Source organism: Dendropsophus ebraccatus, chromosome 5 (assembly GCF_027789765.1).
Source record: "Dendropsophus ebraccatus isolate aDenEbr1 chromosome 5, aDenEbr1.pat, whole genome shotgun sequence".
Taxonomy (NCBI): Eukaryota; Metazoa; Chordata; class Amphibia; order Anura; family Hylidae; genus Dendropsophus; species Dendropsophus ebraccatus.
The window spans coordinates 88718493-88737862 of record NC_091458.1 but is presented as its reverse complement, the minus strand read 5'-3'; the positions used below and the strand labels follow the sequence as shown (position 1 = coordinate 88737862).

Below are 19370 nucleotides of genomic sequence, written 5' to 3'. Positions count from 1 at the left end.
TTTCGGGCTGCGGTGCCGGGGAGGAGCTGAGAGATGGGGGGTTGCGGTGCAGGCCGGCGGGAGAGCCGTAGAGGGGCGGTGTGGGTGAGCGGGGAGAAGATGCTGGGTGGCCAGGCTGGAGAGGGGCGGTGCAGTGCCGGCGGCCTCCAGCCACTGACAGCGCCGCCGCTGACCTGCCCCCGCCCCCTTCCACTGAGCGTCCCAGTCCCCTCCCAGCCAGATATGGAGGTCCCGGGTCTGTGGAGGAGGAGGCCGCAGGGACTACAGTAGGTGGTGATCGCGGCGCTGCTCGTCCTGGAGCTATACAGCGGGATCGGGGGGCTCGGTGCAGACCCCCGTTTCCGCTGTATAGCTCCGTGACCCGCAGCTATGCGATCACCACCTACTGTAGTCCCTGCGGCCTCCTCCTCCACAGACCCGGGACCTCCATGTCTGGCCGGGAGGGGAGCGTGTGTGTGGAGGTGAGAGGAGGAGGAGATGTATGTGCCCTCCTGCTCCAATCACCTCCAGCTGCACCAGTCACCCCCCAGTCCCCTCAGTGTCCCCCAATCCCCTCATTGTTCCCTCAGTGTCCCCCCCCCAGTCCCCTTCAGTGTCCCCCCCCAGTCCCCTTCAGTGTCCCCCCCCAGTCCCCTTCAGTGTCCCCCCCAGTCCCCTCAGTGTCCCCCCCAGTCCCCTTCAGTGTCCCCCCCAGTCCCCCAGTGTCACCCCAGTCCCCTTTAGTGTCACCCCAGTCCCCTTTAGTGTCACCCCAGTCCCCTTTAGTGTCCCCCAGTGTCCCTCCAGTCCCCTTTAGTGTCACCCCAGTCCCCTTTAGTGTCACCCCAGTCCCCTTTAGTGTCACCCCAGTCCCCTTTAGTGTCCCCCCCAGTCCCCTTTAGTGTCCCCCAGTGTCCCCCCAGTCCCCTTTAGTGTCCCCCATTGTCCCTCCAGTCCCCCATTGTCCCTCCAGTCCCCTTTAGTGTCACCCCAGTCCCCTTTAGTGTCACCCCAGTCCCCTTTAGTGTCACCCCAGTCCCCTTTAGTGTCCCCCCAGTCCCCTTTAGTGTCCCCCATTGTCCCTCCAGTCCCCTTTAGTGTCACCCCAGTCCCCTTTAGTGTCACCCCAGTCCCCTTTAGTGTCACCCCAGTCCCCTTTAGTGTCCCCCAGTGTCACCCCAGTCCCCTTCAGTTTTACCCCAGTCACCCCTCATCTATACCTTTACTACTACACCCCTTATCCACTATACCTCCACTCCTACACCCCCTATCCACTATACCTCCACTCCTACACCCCCTATCCACTATACCTCCACTCCTACACCCCCTATCCACTATACCTCCACTCCTACACCCCCTATCCACTATACCTCCACTCCTACACCCCCTATCCACTATACCTCCACTACTACACCCTACGTAGATGGAGGCACAAACATGATTTCCTATACTATATGGGGCCTCTGTTACACTGGAAATCAATACAGTTGTTGTCTAAAATATTAAAATAGTATCTGATGCTGCAGGGAGAAAATGTTCTGTTTATTTGGCAAAAAAGGAAAAAAATCGAGATTTAAATCGAGAATCGTCAAAAAATTTAAAAAAATTGAGATTTTATTTTTTGCCCATATCGCCCAGCCCTACCCTAAGGCTATGTTCACACTTTGTATAAACAACGGCCATTTTGCGAAAACAACTATTGTTTAGCACTACCTGTGGCTGGAATTATTGATCATGTTCATTAATTCCAGCCGTAGGTAGTGTTTAACAACGTCTGTTTACGCAGAATGACCGTTGTTTATACAGCGTGTGAACATAGCCCTATAATGATCAGATTACAAATGTAGTTTAATTTTTTTAAGCTGTATTTTAATATCTGCATAAATCTGATTCTGATAGATACAAGAAAATGAACTTAGGAAAACAATTGAACAGGACGTTTCAAAAAAGTTTGATGATTGGAAAAAAGAAGAGAGAGAAAAATTTGAGGATAAATTGAGCAAAGTGACAGAGACGTTTATGAAAGAGCTCAAAGAAGTGACATCCAAGAACACCTGTTTAGAAAATGTAAGTGTTCATTTCTGATTTCATTTTATACAAAGGCATTATAGATTCCATTTACCCCCCAAATAGACCTGAATTCACATTGTGTTTCATCAGTACGAAGGAGGTACCGTGTTTCCCCAAAAATAAGGCATCCTTAAATAAGATACCCCAACTAATCTACCAAGTAGCCCAAAGTAAGGCACCCCCACCCCAAAAGTAAGGCCTTCCACCACTTCCTGTCGCCGCTCACCCCCTCCCTCTCTGTGATTGTCCTGTGCCACTCACTCCTCTCCCTCCCGTGCCGCTAACCACTCCTGTCCCTCCTGTGCCGCTCACCCCTCTGTCTCCCTCCTGTGCCGCTCACCCCTCCGTCTCCCTCCTGTGCCGCTCAACCCTCTGTCTCCCACCTGTGCCGCTCACCTCTCTGTCTCCCTCCCGTGCCGCTCACTCCTCCGTCTCCCTCCTGTGCCACTCACTCCTCTGTCTCCCTCCCGTGCCACTTACCCTTCCGTCTCCCTCCTGTGCCGCTCGCCCCTCTCCCTTAATGTGCTTGTGTGGCGCAAAATAAGACACCCCCTGAAAATAAGACATATCGCCTCTTTGGGAACAAAAATTTATATACAGCACTGTCTTTTTTCACTGTTTATTTTCGGGGAAACACGGTATATGTCTGCAACCTGTGAAAAAAGTATACAATAGTGTGCTGGCAATGGGCCACTTGAGTTTTCTACAACCGAACCAAGTCAACTCTGTACATATATATGCTATTTTGCAGGACTCAAAAACTTGGTTATCTGGGCTTTGGAGTCCTGCGATGTAACCGTATGTGTGCTGGAAATAGACTAAACATTATCATTAGTTGTCTGTGTTAGGTCCATTAGTCAGTGGACCTGATGTCAGAATGCAGCGGTATATATCAGCATACCCTTTTGACAGGTTGCTGATGTATAGCTCTTCATAAACGCAATGTGAAACCAGCTTAACTCTGCAAGGTAATTAGAGACATCTAAATCAGGTTCTTAGCAGCTGGACAAGTTAGCCATACATCATGCAGTCTGTAGATACACAGTCTCATGATTTACAGTATAAGGCCATGTTCACATGCTGTATGTATATCGGACGTTGTTTGACCCCTCCAGGTCAACTAATGGCCGTCTGAAATGTTCACCTGGTCGATACTGCATTATTAGCCAGATGAAAATCACTTGATTTTAATTGTAATGCGGGCACATTCGGGTGCGCCCACGCTGAAATCTGCCATAGAGCACAATGTAAAGTACGGCTGGGAGACATACTTTACACTGTGAGCACAGGTTATTTTGTACAGCCGCTGTTCACTGAATAGACCTGTCAGAAAACAATAAAGTGATACACAATTTGGTAATGTGGATTTCAGGAGCTTCATGAAATTAAAAAAGAAGGTCTGTACAGGAGATCTGGCCTTGGCACTCTCCAGGAGAGCCCACTGAGTGACACAGAAGAGAGTAAATCTGCATATCCACATGACATTCAGAGTGTAAAGAAACTCCTTGAAATCCAGGTATAGTTACAATCTTTATTTTAGCTATGTGTTCTACAGTTATTTTCATTATTAAAATTTTTATATTTATTATTTTGTGCCCTGAAGGAAGAAAAGTGGGGAACACGCATAAATGTACTTCATCAGGAGCATGACAAGGAGAAGAGCCAGGTATATCTACAGTTCATCTTGTGTCATCTTTTAATTTCACGTCAGCAGTATTTTATAACACTATAAAGATTGCTGAAACAAAATGCACAGTTAAACAATAACCTGTTTCATTTTAATCTAGTAGACAGAAATAGCCTCATTGTGTCTGCATTTTGCTGGGAAGCATAATTTGCTTTTACCTTCAGAATGGGTAGACATGGATATATATATATATATATATATATTGTATATCCATGACCAAACAGATAACCTGTTATCAATATGCCCTGATAAGGACACACCTCAGTATTAGGATCTGCTTATTGGCTGTTAGTTTTTCATATTTTTCAATGCAATGCTTGGCTTCACTCATATGGAGGTTCCGGTCTATGGAAACATTTCCTATCATCTGACAAAAAAATGAGTGTATGGCTACATTCCCACGTTCCGTGATCCGACGTGGAATGCATGTACCGGAGTCCCCCCGCGCCCGGACAGCATCTGTAATTAGATGCTGGGAGCAGGGGAGACTGTATCCATAAGTGCCGCGCTGTAGTAACCGCTTATGGATACAGTCTCCCCCGCTCCCAGCATCTAATTACAGATGCTGTCCGGGCGCGGGGGGACTCCGGTACATGCATTCCACGTCCGTGATCCGTCAGGATCACGGAACGTGGGAATGCAGCCTCAAGAAATAAATAGTAATTAAATAAAAATTAATTCCTGTCACCTGCTGATTTTTCAGCTCTTATCTAAAATTGAGAAGCTAACATTATCACTGAATGAAGATCAGAAGACTTCCAATGATTTCTACAAGAAACGACTTGATGAACTTAGTCAAAGACTCCAGGAGCAAAATGAATTAATTAAATGCCAAAAGGAGCAGGTATGTAAGTGGTCCACCCAGAACTACATATACCCTCAGGATCAGTATCCTCCTCACTGTGTTAGGCTATGTTCACACACAGTATATTTTCGTAAAAGTAGGGCAACAATGGCCCTACTGTTCACGGAAATATACGTTGCCTTCTATTGTATGAGATCCTGGCCAGAGCATACACACATAGTATACGCTGCGGCTAGGATCTCTCACGGCGCCGTATACAACTGACATGTCAGTTTTCTGAGGCCGCTATTCATTGAACAGCAGCCGCAGAAAACTATGTCAGTGCACACTATGGAGCGAGCAGCTCCGGATGTGCTGTGGGGAGTTCTGATACGGGCGCGCACGGATGTGCCCGCATCAGAACTCTGCGGCTGCAAAACTCATCCAGCTGGGATGATCTTTTCATAGACCGGCTGCTCCGTGACCCAGCTGGGTCACAGAACGGACGGTCTCATACATAGTATGGACATGGTCTTAGTTTGAAAGGCTGGGTTCACATCTAGTATTTTGGTCAGTATTTGGTCCTCTTCTTGGAGCTCATTTTGGTCGCTATTTTTAACCAAAACCAGGAGTGAATCTAAAACAAAAAGTCTCGGTTCCACAGTTGGTTTTGGCTCAAAATACTGACAAAAATGAGGACCAAATGCTATACATATGTCTGTAATGTATTAATACATTTAAAGAAATAATATTTAACACTGTTGGAAATTCCACATGTATAATGAAATTCTATAGTCATGTGGCTGATAGTAGACTGTGTTCCAACTGTTTTCATACATCCATATAGTATGCATGGACAGTAAGACAATTGCAATAGATGGTCATGGCAACAATAGGAGTGGACTGAAGCTAAAGGGGCTTTTACATACTGAATACAATCAGATGTCCTAATAATCATTATTCCTGTTTTAGATTAAAGAACTATCCAGTAAACCACCAATGGCCAAAAGATATTCAGGTAAGAAGTGTCAGTAGGCATAGCCATGGAGGGTTTTTTTTACCTTATGTTTTTCCAAACACTTCTTTCTTTCTTTATTGTTTTCTATATAATGCAAACTTACTACCAGAATTCTTGCAGTATCATCTTTTTCATCCATACATTTCATTACTGCAGCTGGATCATATGATCCCCAGACTAATAACCAGAAAATACCATACACTGATGTATAGACAGAAAGTGGAATACATCATCACCTATCAAATCCCTCCTGGAAGATCCCAGGCCAAGTTCCCACCAAGTTCTGCTCTCCTTGTTTATCCCTGTTATAGTATAAAAGTATTATACAATGATTATTTGCTACCACAGGTCACCACCATTACACAGTGAATGGAGACACTGTGTAGTGTGAGCACTGAAGAACCGATAGGTGTGGGGGCTGGGTGTTTGCAGTTTTATGAGCTATCTGTGGGTAAGTCTTTAGTAGAGATGAGTGAACCAGGTTCGGGTTTGAGTCGATCCGAACCCGAACGATCGGCATTTGATTAGCGGGCCTGCTAAACTTGGATAAAGCTCTAAGGTTGTCTGGAAAACATGGATACAGCCAATGACTATATCCATGTTTTCCACATAGCCTTAAGGCTGTATCCAACTTCAGCAGCCACCGCTAATCAAATGCCGAAAGTTCGGGTTCGGATCAACTCGAGCTCGAGGTTCTCTCATCTCTAGTCTTTAGTTGATTTTGGCCAGAAAACCCCTTTAAATGGTCATTGGGACTTACATTTTAGAGGAGAGTTACCACATGTTGTATATGTTACTGGATTTCTTTTAAAGCGTATGGTAACCATGTTTATAGATAGCATTGATGGTGGTATGTGTCCTGTGAGCTTAGCCATCTTAAAGCATGTTCCCAAAGAAACTTAAAAAAATAGGATTCAGTTCTGACCACACAGACACCTGCAAGCCTCGCCTCCATTTGGATATAAATAGCATTTTCATTTGTTTTATTTTTCAGCTCCAACACTTGTCCCAGTATTACAGAATGTAGAACCAGCCCTAAGTGCACCAGTAACAAGAGGTAAGATGATCATTTAGCAATGCAGTTTATTCTTTAGGGTGAGAGCTTCAAAGGCTTTTAGTTTATGGTTCATGTTTAGGTCCTGTAATGTTCCAAGTCCAGATCATATAATAACTGTGATAATAACATTCTTGAAGAAGGACTACTTTACCACAGTTCAGACAGTACTTGCAGTACTTGCATCACAGTTTCAGACAGTATGTGCATTACTCTTTATAAGCCAGAAACTTGCATTGGAACCGTAAGGGAAAGATTTCCACCTCTGTGTTTCGGACCCACTTCTGATTTTGGGTTGCAAATACTGAGGCAAATGTTGCTAGTGAAAGTGGCCTTAATATGAAGATTCTATTAACTTACTAAACCAGTCAAAGCTGTTGTGGTCTGTATGGGTATTGTGGAATGTTATTAAAGAAATAAATCAGGAAAAGACTAGGATTATTGGAGAACACATTTATGAAAAATAAACAGTATTTACTTTGTTTGTAGATAGACAACCGAGGATCAACCATAATTATTACATCTTTCAGTGTGTGACAATATGCATAGTCCAAAATATTGGGACATTAGTATTAGTTAAAGGGGTTGTCTTAGTTTATAATATTGACAGTGAAGAGTACCTGAAGCCCTGTGCCCTCTGTTGTGTAGTGGTGGCACAGCTTACTGTGACCAGCTCCTATTGAATTGAACAGGAGCTACACTTCAGTAACCCACAGTACACAGTAGAGAGTGCAGGGCTTCCGACATCATGTGTATGGGTGCTGGTGCAACAGCTCCCCCAAATAGCTGATGATTGGTACCCCACCAATCAGACATTAACGTGTATAAACTCAGAAACCCCCTTTAAGCTTTAGTGATAGAGGTGATAGTGACTAGGTTATTGGGTGGTTTACTATCCCAATCTTTCGGACTGTAGCTAGACTTTAATATATGTTCTGGCTGTCCTTTTCCCATGTGCTTCATGTCAGAGCAGACACACATACTGGAGCCTATTCAGGAGCTTGCTGAAGAAAAAGGTAAATCCGCTTTTGAGAAGGTTTGCTCTATTCTGCATCTTGTGATGTGTTGTATTACTTTAGCATGTTGTCTTTGTTCTGTTAGATATCAAATTCATATTTGTCGGTCATAGTGCTGCACAAAGCAACAGTTAACAGGGCAAAGAATAACAGAATTATTATTTTTTTCATGGCAACGTAAAGCCCACACTTCTAGTTATATGGGTTTCCTAATGCATTTTTACATGTTTTTGCCATCTAAAAATCAGGACACAAATTCCAGAGAGCGGCCAAAAAGGTGGAAAAATATGTGAAAAATAAGGGGGCGAAAGGAAAAAAATGCAGAGTTGTTATTTATTTGCATGGCCTGTAGGTGGCAGTGCACTCATAGATTTACACCTCTCAATAAGATCTAAGGTTACTGTTTGCATTTTTTTAATTCTGATTATGTAAATGTTGTCTTAATTTATTTGCAGATATTGCATGGACCGAATTTTATTTTTTGTGTTTGCTGAATGTGTTTTGGAAAGACCTGTTTCTGGTCAAGATACAAAACTGTTATAACTAAAGATTAAAGTGTGTCTTTACAACTTTTTTCATATAAAGATTGCTTTTTTATTTAGAGAAGTTAGCAAAAAGTTAGTTGTCAACCATGGCTCTTCTGTAATTGCAGACTTTGAAATTGAAGAAGTACCAAGCACCAACAGACAGCAGTTAATAAATGCTCTGAAGAAGAACCCTTCATTACCCAGAGAGCTCAGAAAAGTCTTGGAGCAGGGGCTAGTGAAAAAACTGGAATCCTTAGGAGTTAAACCGGTAAATGAGGACTGTTTTTATTGCCATTTTCCTTATATACTGACACAGTTGTGTGCTAGAGAGAATACATTATGTGGCTATGTTCACACAGTGTATTTTATATTGTTCAATATGTTCGTGGAAATAAATGACCTGTCAATTATTTCCGGCCATTGTTTCCAAACAGCGGTTGAAAATAATTGACAGTTCACACACTGTGTGGCTGTCTTGCGGCAGTAGTGTGCCTGGAAATCAGTGGTTATTTGATTTCCAGGTACACCCATAGGGCCCCTGGATTATAATGATCTTAACTCTTTCACGACCATGGGTCATTGATGCATCAATGCCCAGGTTGTTTAGGACATCAGCTTATGGGATCATAATGATCCCATAAGCTGATGTCCCTATGTCTGCCCCCTCTCCTCTGTCCCCTGCCGCTGTTACAATCTTGTGACAGCGGCAGGGGAGAGAGGGGAGGGGGCAGAGCTCAGCCTTCGCTCCCTCGCCGGCGTCCGTAGCCAGGTGACTTCTCTGTCAGAAGCCCTATAGGTGCTGCGGTCATGCTGACCGCAGTATCTATAAGGTTAACTCTCAGCACCGGAGTTCGCCTCCGATGCTGAGAGTTGCGGCGGGTGCTCAGCTATCACTGATAGCCGGGACCTGCCGGGGATGACACAGGGGCAGCTCCTGTGCCTGTGTCATCCTGCGGCTTAAATTAACGTCGATGCAGCATCAGGCATAGGCTACAGTGATGTTAATTTACTGCCCAGCGGCGGGAGAGGGTTAAAATAATGTTCATCCGGTCAATAGTGCAGTATCGGCCGGATGAACATGTAAAACAACGGCCGTTGTTTGTTCACAGTGAACATAGCCTGACAGTCATTACAGATTATAACTGAAGTACTTTTTCATTTGGCAGGGTGTGCGTGGCATCCCAAGGGATCACTTTATTAGAGTGTTGGATGCAGTCGAAACTCAGAGAGAAGAAAAGGAGAAATTATTACCAGAAATACCACAAATTCAGCAAAATCTTATCAAACTTATAAACCAAAAAGCGGAAGAACGAGCATCTGCCACATGTTTAAAACTTAATTCCAGTTCTCAATTCTATTCTGATGGTAAGATATACACAGCTGTTATTCCCACATGCCATCTATGTTTATTTCTAAGTCATGAACCTCAATGGGTCTCTTTATATGTGCCAGGAAAGTTCCCAGCATATGGAGTAAAGTTTTTCGTAGGTGCCTTTTACCCAGTGAATGTCAGATAAGTGCCATTTTGGACTGTATGTGGTATATGTCAGGGTTTCTGTTCATTTGAATCCAGTAAAAAAATGGGTCGCAGAATCCCACTCTGATGGGGCTCTATTATTTTTGGCTGTTTTCCTCACTTCAGAAGTAGCAGGATTTCTGTGTCCATTATGGTGTATGGAGAGGGGAGGGGTCGAGGTGGATGAGTGAGCATGGAGAGGAGGAAAGGCTGTCCTGCTAAACACTACATCCTGCAATCTTTTCTCACCAAGCTCCCAGATAAGCAGTGACCATCTTGACCTCTGAATCCAGCGTTTTATGTGCCCAGACAACCTCCAAACTGATGGGCTGCTTCTCTGCTCTCCCTGCTTACTCATCCCCCTCGACCCCTCCCCCCTCCATAGGTTATAATGAACTCAACCAACCCATTTTCAATTAGCTCCTCTGTAATGAAGGCAGCTTTGCTTAGGCTTTTTTGCCTAATAAAACCCATTACAGATTTTTTACTTGTACTATTGATTTCTGCATTAAAAATTAGTCCAAAATGGAAAAGTCATGTGAAAAGCTAAGTACACTGTATGGGGAAGATTAATCTAAGGGTGTAAAATATAGACTAGTGTGAACTGCCCATAGCAACCAATCACAGCTCAGCTTTCAGCTCTGGTAAAATAAAAGAGGAGCTGTGATTGGTTGCTGTGGGCAGTTTACACCAGTCTATATTTTACATCATTTGATAAATCTGGGCCAGTGAATCAACAGTAAGCTGGGGACCTGAAGAAGCCACAGGAGGACCCCAGGATGTGAGGTTAGAATAGGATGTTTATTACTTTGTATGCAGCCCCAGCACTATGTCCAAAAATGTAAATGGCCAGAATGAAATAAAAATGACACAATGCAATTTGTTATATTGTTAATCTGGAGTTGCATTTACTTGTATCATGTCAACTCTCACGTCTCTTCCACCATAGCAAAAAATACATACTTTTCTAAATGGCAGCTTTCATTCTACCAATGGCTGTAGAGGTCACCTTAGTAATTACAGTAATATTAGGACGTATTCTGTAACCCTGGTATGAGCTCTATCTAGATTGTAATACTTGTACTTTTCCTTAGTTTTTTCCACATTTAAATCATCTACTTTGGGAAGCACATCTTCCTCTTCACTACCAAAGCAGAGAAATTCCAGAGCATCAATAATAAAATCTTCACAAGAAGAATTACCTGCTGAAGCAAGATACCCCATCCCACAAAAAAGCTCCACCCCCAGGTAAGACATAATCACAGAAGAGCTTAGATGTGTGCTTTGTTGTTTGTGCATTATGGGTCTGTCAGTGGGGAATGGGATGTTCTTGAATCTAATAATCTGATGAGACATTTATCTTGTTAATAGTTTGGTGCTTGAAGTGTTCAACTGTACCTACACTACATACCACAAATCATACCCACAAAACACCAGGAAACTGACATATTTTATCATGGGCTAAAACATTGCCATCTTTGAGAAAAAACTTTAGATGCTTACAGGGACATGTCGATCGTTTTGATCAGATGGCGCCCTGCTGCAAGGAGATTCTATTACATCCTGCTGCAGGGGTTCTATTGAAAGTCTATAGAGGCTGTCTTTTGCAGCAAAAAGAGAGATGGGGAGGGAAACGCTTCACGAATAATCAAAACTTTTGACATTTCTCTGTGGCATACCCTCCAACAGCACCTAACACAAAAGTGTGGAGAGACACACCAGAGGGTCACAAATCCCAAACGGAGGCCGTATGACATCCAGCAATGAAGTTAACCGTCAGCATCCAGCAGTGAAGATAATGTGAAATTTATTCAGCCGTCATACACAGTGGCAACGTCTCGACCTCTCAGGGTTTTTCTCAAGCCTGGCTTTGTAACTTCATTTCTGGACTCTGTGACATGTCGCACATTTTTAATCACTAACAGTTTTGCTCAAACAGGACTCGGGCTGATGAAGGGGTGGGCTGCAGTGATGGAGCACTCAACCAACAGGAGCCTGGTTGTGTCACACAGCCAGGACCATGCTGCGTGGGGGAGAAGAGTTCCTGAAAGTTTAGACATTTTCATGTCGCAGTTGATAGAGGCCGCGCCATGTAAATGGAATTACAAATGAGAGAGGTAGATAGCAACAGAATCCTGGCTGTAATACAAGGCCAGGATGCTGCTACTACTGATGGGAATGGAGAACAGCCTGTTCCTGGCAGTAAATCTCTATATGCCGTGGTGCTTTAGAGAAGGGTTGGTGGAGTTTGTACTAGTTTTGTGTATACATTTGCATATAAGTTATGCTTTGGGCTAGGGACCTGAATGTACTAAAAGTATAATGTGGGACATGTATCATGTACAATTTTTTATTTTTTATTTTTTTTCCCTGTGTGGTACTTTTTACGGGATGCATAAATTCTTATGGTTGTTGTGCCAAAATTAGGTGCACAGGCTTTCATCATTTTTTTGGGCACAAAACAGCTTAAGAACAGACTAATAAAGTATGCTAGGGTAGCAGTGGAGTACTGCTGCACAATATTTTGGGCAAAAAATAAATGGCACATGAGAAATCACACAAAAAATTAGGCTAATCTAAAACCTCGCCCCCTCCTGGCAAAAAAATAGCAAACATAATGTAAAAAGGGGAAGACTAGTTAATTTGCATTGATAAATTTTGCGCATGAAAATGAAGCACAAAAATTAATTATCAGTCCAAAAAGAGCGCAAACACATTGATACATGTCCCCTTATGTCTCTGATCTGAGAGCTATAGTAACAAAATGTGCACTTATTCATTAAACAAGATATACTAAAATAAACTATTTTACCTTTTTCAAGAATTAAGCTGGTATCCTCAAAGGAATCTCACGTGACAAAGCCGTCAAGTATTAGGTAAGCTTTTATTAGAAATATGTACTTTCATATTTAGTGCAGTACACAAACCATTCACCTACCTGCTGCTGGACAGTTTTAGACCTCATAGATACATATAATGAGTGCACTGGTAAGTCTCAGCGACACAAACTTGCACCAGCAATCATTATAAATTATGTGGTCACTGGGACTAATACACCAACAGTGCAGGCTAAACTGAGCAGTATTCTGTCCAGCGAGGATAGCCATTATTTAAAGGGAACCAGTCGTGCCAAAAACAGCCCTAATGCAATGGAAACATGCTGGTACATCACCCAGCACACTTCCCAAACATACCCTTGTAGCCTGTGTCGCATGTGTATATAAACTGCAATCTTACTTTTATAATCTCCTGCGCTGTATGTAAATTACAGGCAAGTAGTCCTGTGACATCACCTGGGGGCCTGCATTGCACGGCGGTGTGCCAACGTTTTTACTACATTGCAAATGCGCAGTACAGCAGTGTCTTCTTCTGCTGTAATGTGTATGTGCAATGTAGCAAAGACGTCGGTGCGTCACCAACATGCAATGCCGGCCCTGGGTGACATCACAGGAGAAAAGCGCTGTCAGTCACGCCAAAAGTGGCGTGATTATATTGCTGAAACCCACCCAGGACCGTGACTAGATGGAGGAGCCACATGTCCAGATGATTACTTGCCCGTAGTTAACATACATCGCAGGAGACTATAAAAGTAAGATTGCTGTTTATGTACACATTGGACGCAGGCTACAAGGGTATGTTTGGGAAGCGTGCTGGTACATCCTTAGTGTTAGGGCCGTTTGGCTTGATTGGTTCCCTTTATCCTTTTCCTGTACCATTCAAAAACACAAAAGTAAGGCCTTATGCACACGTTCAGTATTTTTTTCTGGTCCTGAAACAACCCGTGAGAAATTGCGGATTGGACATCCGTATTCCATCCGTATTCCATCCGTATTCCATCCGTTGCTGGACCAGACTTCAACTGAGCAGTGAATGAATGGCAGACCCCCTCTGTGGCATCAGACCCCCTCTGCGGCTGCATCAGACCCCCTCCTGCGGCTGCATCAGACCCCCTCCTGCGGCATCAGACCCCCTCCTGCGGCTGCATCAGACCCCCTCCTGCGGCGGCATCGGACCGACCCCCTCTGCGGCATCAGACCCCCTCCTGCGGCATCATCAGACCTCCTCTGCGGCGGCATCAGACTCCCTCCTGCATGATCAGACCCCCTCTGCGGCATCAGACCCCCTCCTGCGGCATCATCAGACCTCCTCTGCGGCGGCATCAGACCCCCTCCTGCATGATCAGACCCCCTCTGCGGCATCAGACCCCCTCTGCGGCATCAGACCCCCTCCGGCGGCATCAGACCCCCTCCGGCGGCATCAGACCAATAAATTGGGGTGTTTACAATCAACACCCCAATTTATTGAGGTAATTGGTACTTGTACCTTTGTAGCCCAGCTGCCAATCATCATTACCAATTAGCTCAATAAATTGGTGTTTACTATGTGGTTAGGAAAGTATCAATGAATCAATTAAGAGCACTGAAGGCAGAACGGCACAGGAGGATCGCATAGGAGATCGCATCCTTACCGCAGGAGGGGTCTGATGATGCCGCAGGAGGGGGTCTGATGCCGCCGGAGGGGGTCTGATGCCGCCGGAGGGGGTCTGATGCCGCAGAGGGGGTCTGATGATGCAGGAGGGGGTCTGATGCCGCCGCAGAGGAGGTCTGATGATGCCGCAGAGGGGGTCTGATGCCGCCGCAGGAGGGGGTCTGATGCAGCCGCAGGAGGGGGTCTGATGCAGCCGCAGGAGGGGGTCTGATGCAGCCGCAGGAGGGGGTCTGATGCAGCCGCAGGTTCAGACTGAGGAATTCTCGCGGAAAATGTCCGCGGAATTCCGTCAGCTGTGCACAATAGGAGCATGAGTTATCCATATTTTTCTACGGAAATACGGATGCCAAACATGTTGCAATCCGCAAACAATCCGTAGACAATTGATGTCAATGAGAGCATCCGTGAAAAAATCTGGGTCCGCACCCGGTCCGCACTAGGACATGTCCTTTTTTTTTTACGGATTGATTTTCATCCATTTCTGCTACTGATCGTGTGAATAGCCCAATAGACTTCAATGTGCACTAACTCGGATACGGAAATACGGATCCGTAAATTACGGAACGTGTGAATAAGGCCTAAGAGCATAATGGAGAAAAATCCTTTATTATTGCACAATAGAAAACACATAAGGTGTGATGGGTTCCCTTATATGTTTTCTGTTTCGGCTTCAACCTTATTCTTACTAGGGTCTATTCCGCATATGGGTTCTGGCTGAATGCGCACCTTTGGCTGTCTGCACACTCATTACTCTTTATTTGATGCATTGTTTGGGTATTGCATAATTGCTATTGAATTGTTTACAATTGTGGAACACTATCCTTATACTGTATTAAGCGTGCAGTTGAAAAGTGTGTTTTTTTTTAAGTAGCCTACTCAGTTAGTCACCCATGTGGGGACTCCCCTAGTTTCTGTCTATCATTCTTTGCATCCCTTTTTATTGATTTTTGATGTATGTTTTTTAATGTTTGTTTTCCATCATGTGCATTAAAAAAATTGTATGTTTGCGCAGGACTTTTACTAATTGGCGATCATATTTATTGTTTAGTCCTTTCTTGTACCACACATGAATGACTTCCTTTGTCAACCCCTCAGCTGCCACTACAATGTTAGAATAATCAAGGGTCTCAAAAAGACTTTTACCTTTTAGGCTCTGTCTAAGGGTCCTTTTAAACAGCTAGACATAAGGCAGCACGAACGAACCGTGGAAACTGACGTGCAGATATGCATATATCCCATGCTGTCAGTTTCCAGTGTGTGATGGTACCCCAACTATTTGTCATTTTTGTCATTTTTTGCTTTTTACAATTTGCACCATATATGTGTGAACAAGGTGTGTAAATGACCAGATGTTCTATTTTACTTAATTTACTAGTAATTCTTCTTAATTTCAGGACACCTCCATTTAGCTCTGATGATGAATCAGACTTCCAGGATGAATCTGTGCAGCATCACAAACGTCATAATTTTTTGAAAGCTAAATCTTCACTTAATGGAAAAGTTACTGTGGATTTTGCTACATCAGAAAGTGAGTCAGATGGAAGCGTGCTGGAGGAGATAAAGCCACAGCCGTCCCTGAAGCTAGCGCCAGCCAAACCAGCCAGAGGTTAGTAATCTCTAGACATTTAGATTATCAGTACTTCTTTAATGTCAGTTCAGAATTGCATTACTATTCTCTGTATAAGCATAAATACAGTATTTGACCAGTGTTGTACGTTTTCTTCCAGTCATGAATGCGATGGGTCTTATGTATAAACAGTGCAGAAAAAAAAGTGTCAGTACTAACCATATCACTGACTTTCTAACTTTTATTAGAAAAATGAAAGTTGGAATGTGATACATTATTTAGTACAGATCAGGGTTATGCCTACGGCACGTTTACATGTAGTACTAGTAGTTATAGATTACTCCATACAATTTAAGTACATTGTTTTATTTGCTTCTTTTCTATATAATTGTTATTGTAATTAGTTATGGAGTTGTGTATTTTTTTATTTTTTTTTATGTTCAATAGCTACACTAGTAAAAGAACTTTCTGAACAGCTGGAATTAGCACGGTCTACACGCACAGCTGACCTGAAACCTGTTGGTGGAGTGGATATTGCTGATGCTTTTATTAAAAAGGACCCAGTTATGGAGTTAAAGGTAAAAGCATGTATAGATACAGCACAGCTGCCTGGACTTTTCTTCATGGTTGTTTATGGAAAATATAACATTTTACCCCTTAATGACTGCTAATATGCATTTTCATGGCAGTTTAGATGTTCCTGCACAGAGTGGGCTCAGGAGCTGAACCAGCACAATATGTGACAGGTGCCAGTTTACAGCTTACACCTGCCTGCAACTACAAACTGTAACCTCAGTTCGGTCCCTGCATTTCCTCTGCATGCCGTTATCAATAGCAATCACAGCTTGCAGAGCATAAACTGATGAGTGCCACAACTGTTAGGGGACACAATTGTGTTCAAATCACTTCCTCTTCATATTTTCCAATAAAGAACTGTAAACAAAAAATAGCTATTACCCTGTTTCCCTGAAAATGAGACATCCTCTGAAAATAAAACATAGTGGAGGATTTACAGGATAGCTTAAAATAAGGCATCCCCCTGAAAATAAGACCCCTGCTGCCACCATGCCGCGAAGGGGTGGGGGGGCTCTTTGGTTATGCTGGTTTGTGCGCAGCTCTGTCATTACAGTGCTGCAGCGATTCAGAAAGTTTCCCCTTTGCAGCCTTACTGCAAACTAAATGGCATAAAAACAAAATTTGCAGAACTACTGTTTTTATTTGTTTGTTTCAATTTCAGCCCACAAATCTTTTTCCCTGTCTTATTGTACAATGTTTTGTCCTGTTTTGCAGGATATAACAGAGCATAAAATAAAAGAGTTATGACTCACTTATGATTTAGAATGTGAGAAGTTACAGATTTGACTACAATTTCTGACAGGGGAAGGGGTTAAGAGACTGGGGAAGCCAAAAATAATGTCACATCCTTGTATACAAACAGTGATTTCAACAAGAAAAGAAAAGCATTGTCACCTCCTGTTGAGAGTCACTTTTAGCTCCTGGATGTTTCTCAAAGAACAGCTTGTCCTGTAATATTTATTTTGTTTTTATTTTCTTACGCAACAGGTTACTGACCTCGATGACACTGAATTTGACAGTACTTCTTTAGAGGATGAACCATTTGAAGTACCAAAACCCAGACAAGCTTGTGTGCCCAAAAAAGAGTTTCCTGCAACTTCTGTTAAAAATGCTTTTAGTGCTTCTAAACCAACAAAAGGAGGTATGTATTTTACCATGAATTCTATTATAGGGATGATCTCTTGCAGAATCTTAGGAAGACCAAATTTGGAGATAGCAAATAGCAGCAAATAGCAGCAAAGAATGATTATATATTTATTGAGTGTTTAACAATTTTACACCAATCCACCTATAGTTTTAAAAAGTTTGAGAAGTATCCAGCCTTCTTAGATCAGGTTTGTTTTTCCAGTGAAGACAATGGGGAGAACTGCAGTGCATAGGGTAGCTATAGATAGAATGCTGGGAGCCCATTCATTTGGCGAGCAGCAGATGTACCTTGGTGTTCCAGTGGAATTTAAGATTAACTGATCCTTGGGCCCTACCAAACTATTTTGGTTCCAAATGGGAAGTTAACAGGCTACATAAAATTATATTTTCTGCCTACAGACACAAGCAAATGTGTCAGTTACATAGTTTCTAAATCTGTGAAAAATAATTCTTTCGATCTGCTTGAAAGCAATCCCTTTAGATGGCTGAAATGTAACGTCCTCTTTGTTTTGCAGATGCTCGTGATGCTGACACATCCAGTACACTAGTGAGTAGTCTGGTTACTGTGAGTGACCTCAGTGACACATCGGATGCCTGACTCTTTGGTTACAGTGTACTACATTATACAGCACCTTATGGACTTGTAAAACTAGTGTTTGCAATCTGAAAGTGTTTTTTGTATTTTTATATTATCAGAGGTTGCAAGTATTATTGTTTTATGTTTTCAGATGTCTCAGTCCTCTCTCTGCTGACTTATGTTTATATGGTACAATGAATTTATGTTGAAGCACTTACTGATCTCACGTTCCTCTGTCTATTTACTGTAATGTTTATGTCATGACCGTTGCACACTTCAGTCTTGCTAAATCCACCCAGTGTTTGGCCACTTCCAGTATGATGTCTAGATCTCTTGAAAATATTTCAGAGCACCAGTTGTGTCTAGATTTTGTATTGCAGGTTGCAGTCCAGTGTTTACACCCCTATAAATACCTGTGATTGAGGGCACCAAAACAGCCATGAAGTATTGTCTATATCATTTACACATAGGCCCAATAATATATTTCTCCTCTCTATGGTATGCCTGTTAAACTGTAAACTATAAGATTTTGTGATATTTTTGTATTACAATATTTAGTCAATTCCCAGAAAAGTGGTACTGTATTTTATATTCCTTTTTCTACTGGAGCTGTAGAAGAAAAAGCAGTATTAAAATCTGTTCTTGAACTGAATTGCTTTGGCTGCTGTGAATCTATTTAAAACAGATTACAAAGGTGAATAATGCTAGGATTTATACCAGTCTGTAACAGGTTTGCTTTCTGTAACACAGTGATGTTAAAAGGGTACTCTATAAAAAAAAAAAACTGGAAAAATGTCATTGTGTTTGGTACATGATGGAAATATGCGCTAAACTGACTAAACAATGACAGCATGAAGAGCATTGCATCTTAGTATTACAACAGCACCACGCCAGTATAAGATCACAACCCCACCCAAATCATCCATAATTATCTCTATCCCCTTTCGGTACACAAAAGTACAGTCCATGGGCCTGTCTATTATAGGACGAAGAAGAAGGTAGGGCTAACTGCCCAATCTGATGGATTTTTTTTTTCTAAGCTCCCATTGCAATCAATGTGAGCTGCCAAGCGGATGCACTCTGAAAAGTAACATGTCTCATCTTTTCTATCTGTCCTGTGCGTGAATTGCCAGACAGCGCTTTCACTGCCTACTAAAGCATTGTGTTGTCCTTAATGACATCACTGAAACAGGTAATTATTGGCTGTCACTGTCAGGTGCTGTGGACAAGAAGTTATCAAGCATCACAGAGCAGAGGATGACAGAGAACACTAGCAACATTGATAATATCCTTTTATTTTTATAGTGCAACTTAATTTCTGTGCATAATGGGGGAGCTTTACTACACAAAAGATACCAGAATTGT

General features: G+C 42.9%; 1 protein-coding gene across 1 annotated transcript in view; it reads left to right on the top strand.

Moving 5' to 3' along the window:
• DZIP1 (DAZ interacting zinc finger protein 1) overlaps positions 1 to 18657 on the top strand; it is a 38077-nt gene extending 19420 nt beyond the window's left edge. Inside the window, exons 5-18 of the mRNA XM_069970676.1 lie at positions 1879 to 2046; positions 3422 to 3565; positions 3653 to 3715; positions 4440 to 4580; positions 5493 to 5538; positions 6533 to 6595; positions 8261 to 8403; positions 9302 to 9500; positions 10746 to 10899; positions 12474 to 12527; positions 15534 to 15745; positions 16154 to 16284; positions 17270 to 17423; positions 17944 to 18657. Coding sequence (XP_069826777.1) covers positions 1879 to 2046; positions 3422 to 3565; positions 3653 to 3715; positions 4440 to 4580; positions 5493 to 5538; positions 6533 to 6595; positions 8261 to 8403; positions 9302 to 9500; positions 10746 to 10899; positions 12474 to 12527; positions 15534 to 15745; positions 16154 to 16284; positions 17270 to 17423; positions 17944 to 18026 — 1755 coding nt within the window. The 3' untranslated portion in view covers positions 18027 to 18657. The remainder of the gene's footprint in view (positions 1 to 1878; positions 2047 to 3421; positions 3566 to 3652; positions 3716 to 4439; positions 4581 to 5492; positions 5539 to 6532; positions 6596 to 8260; positions 8404 to 9301; positions 9501 to 10745; positions 10900 to 12473; positions 12528 to 15533; positions 15746 to 16153; positions 16285 to 17269; positions 17424 to 17943) is intronic.
• The last annotated feature ends 713 nt before the right edge of the window (positions 18658 to 19370 follow it).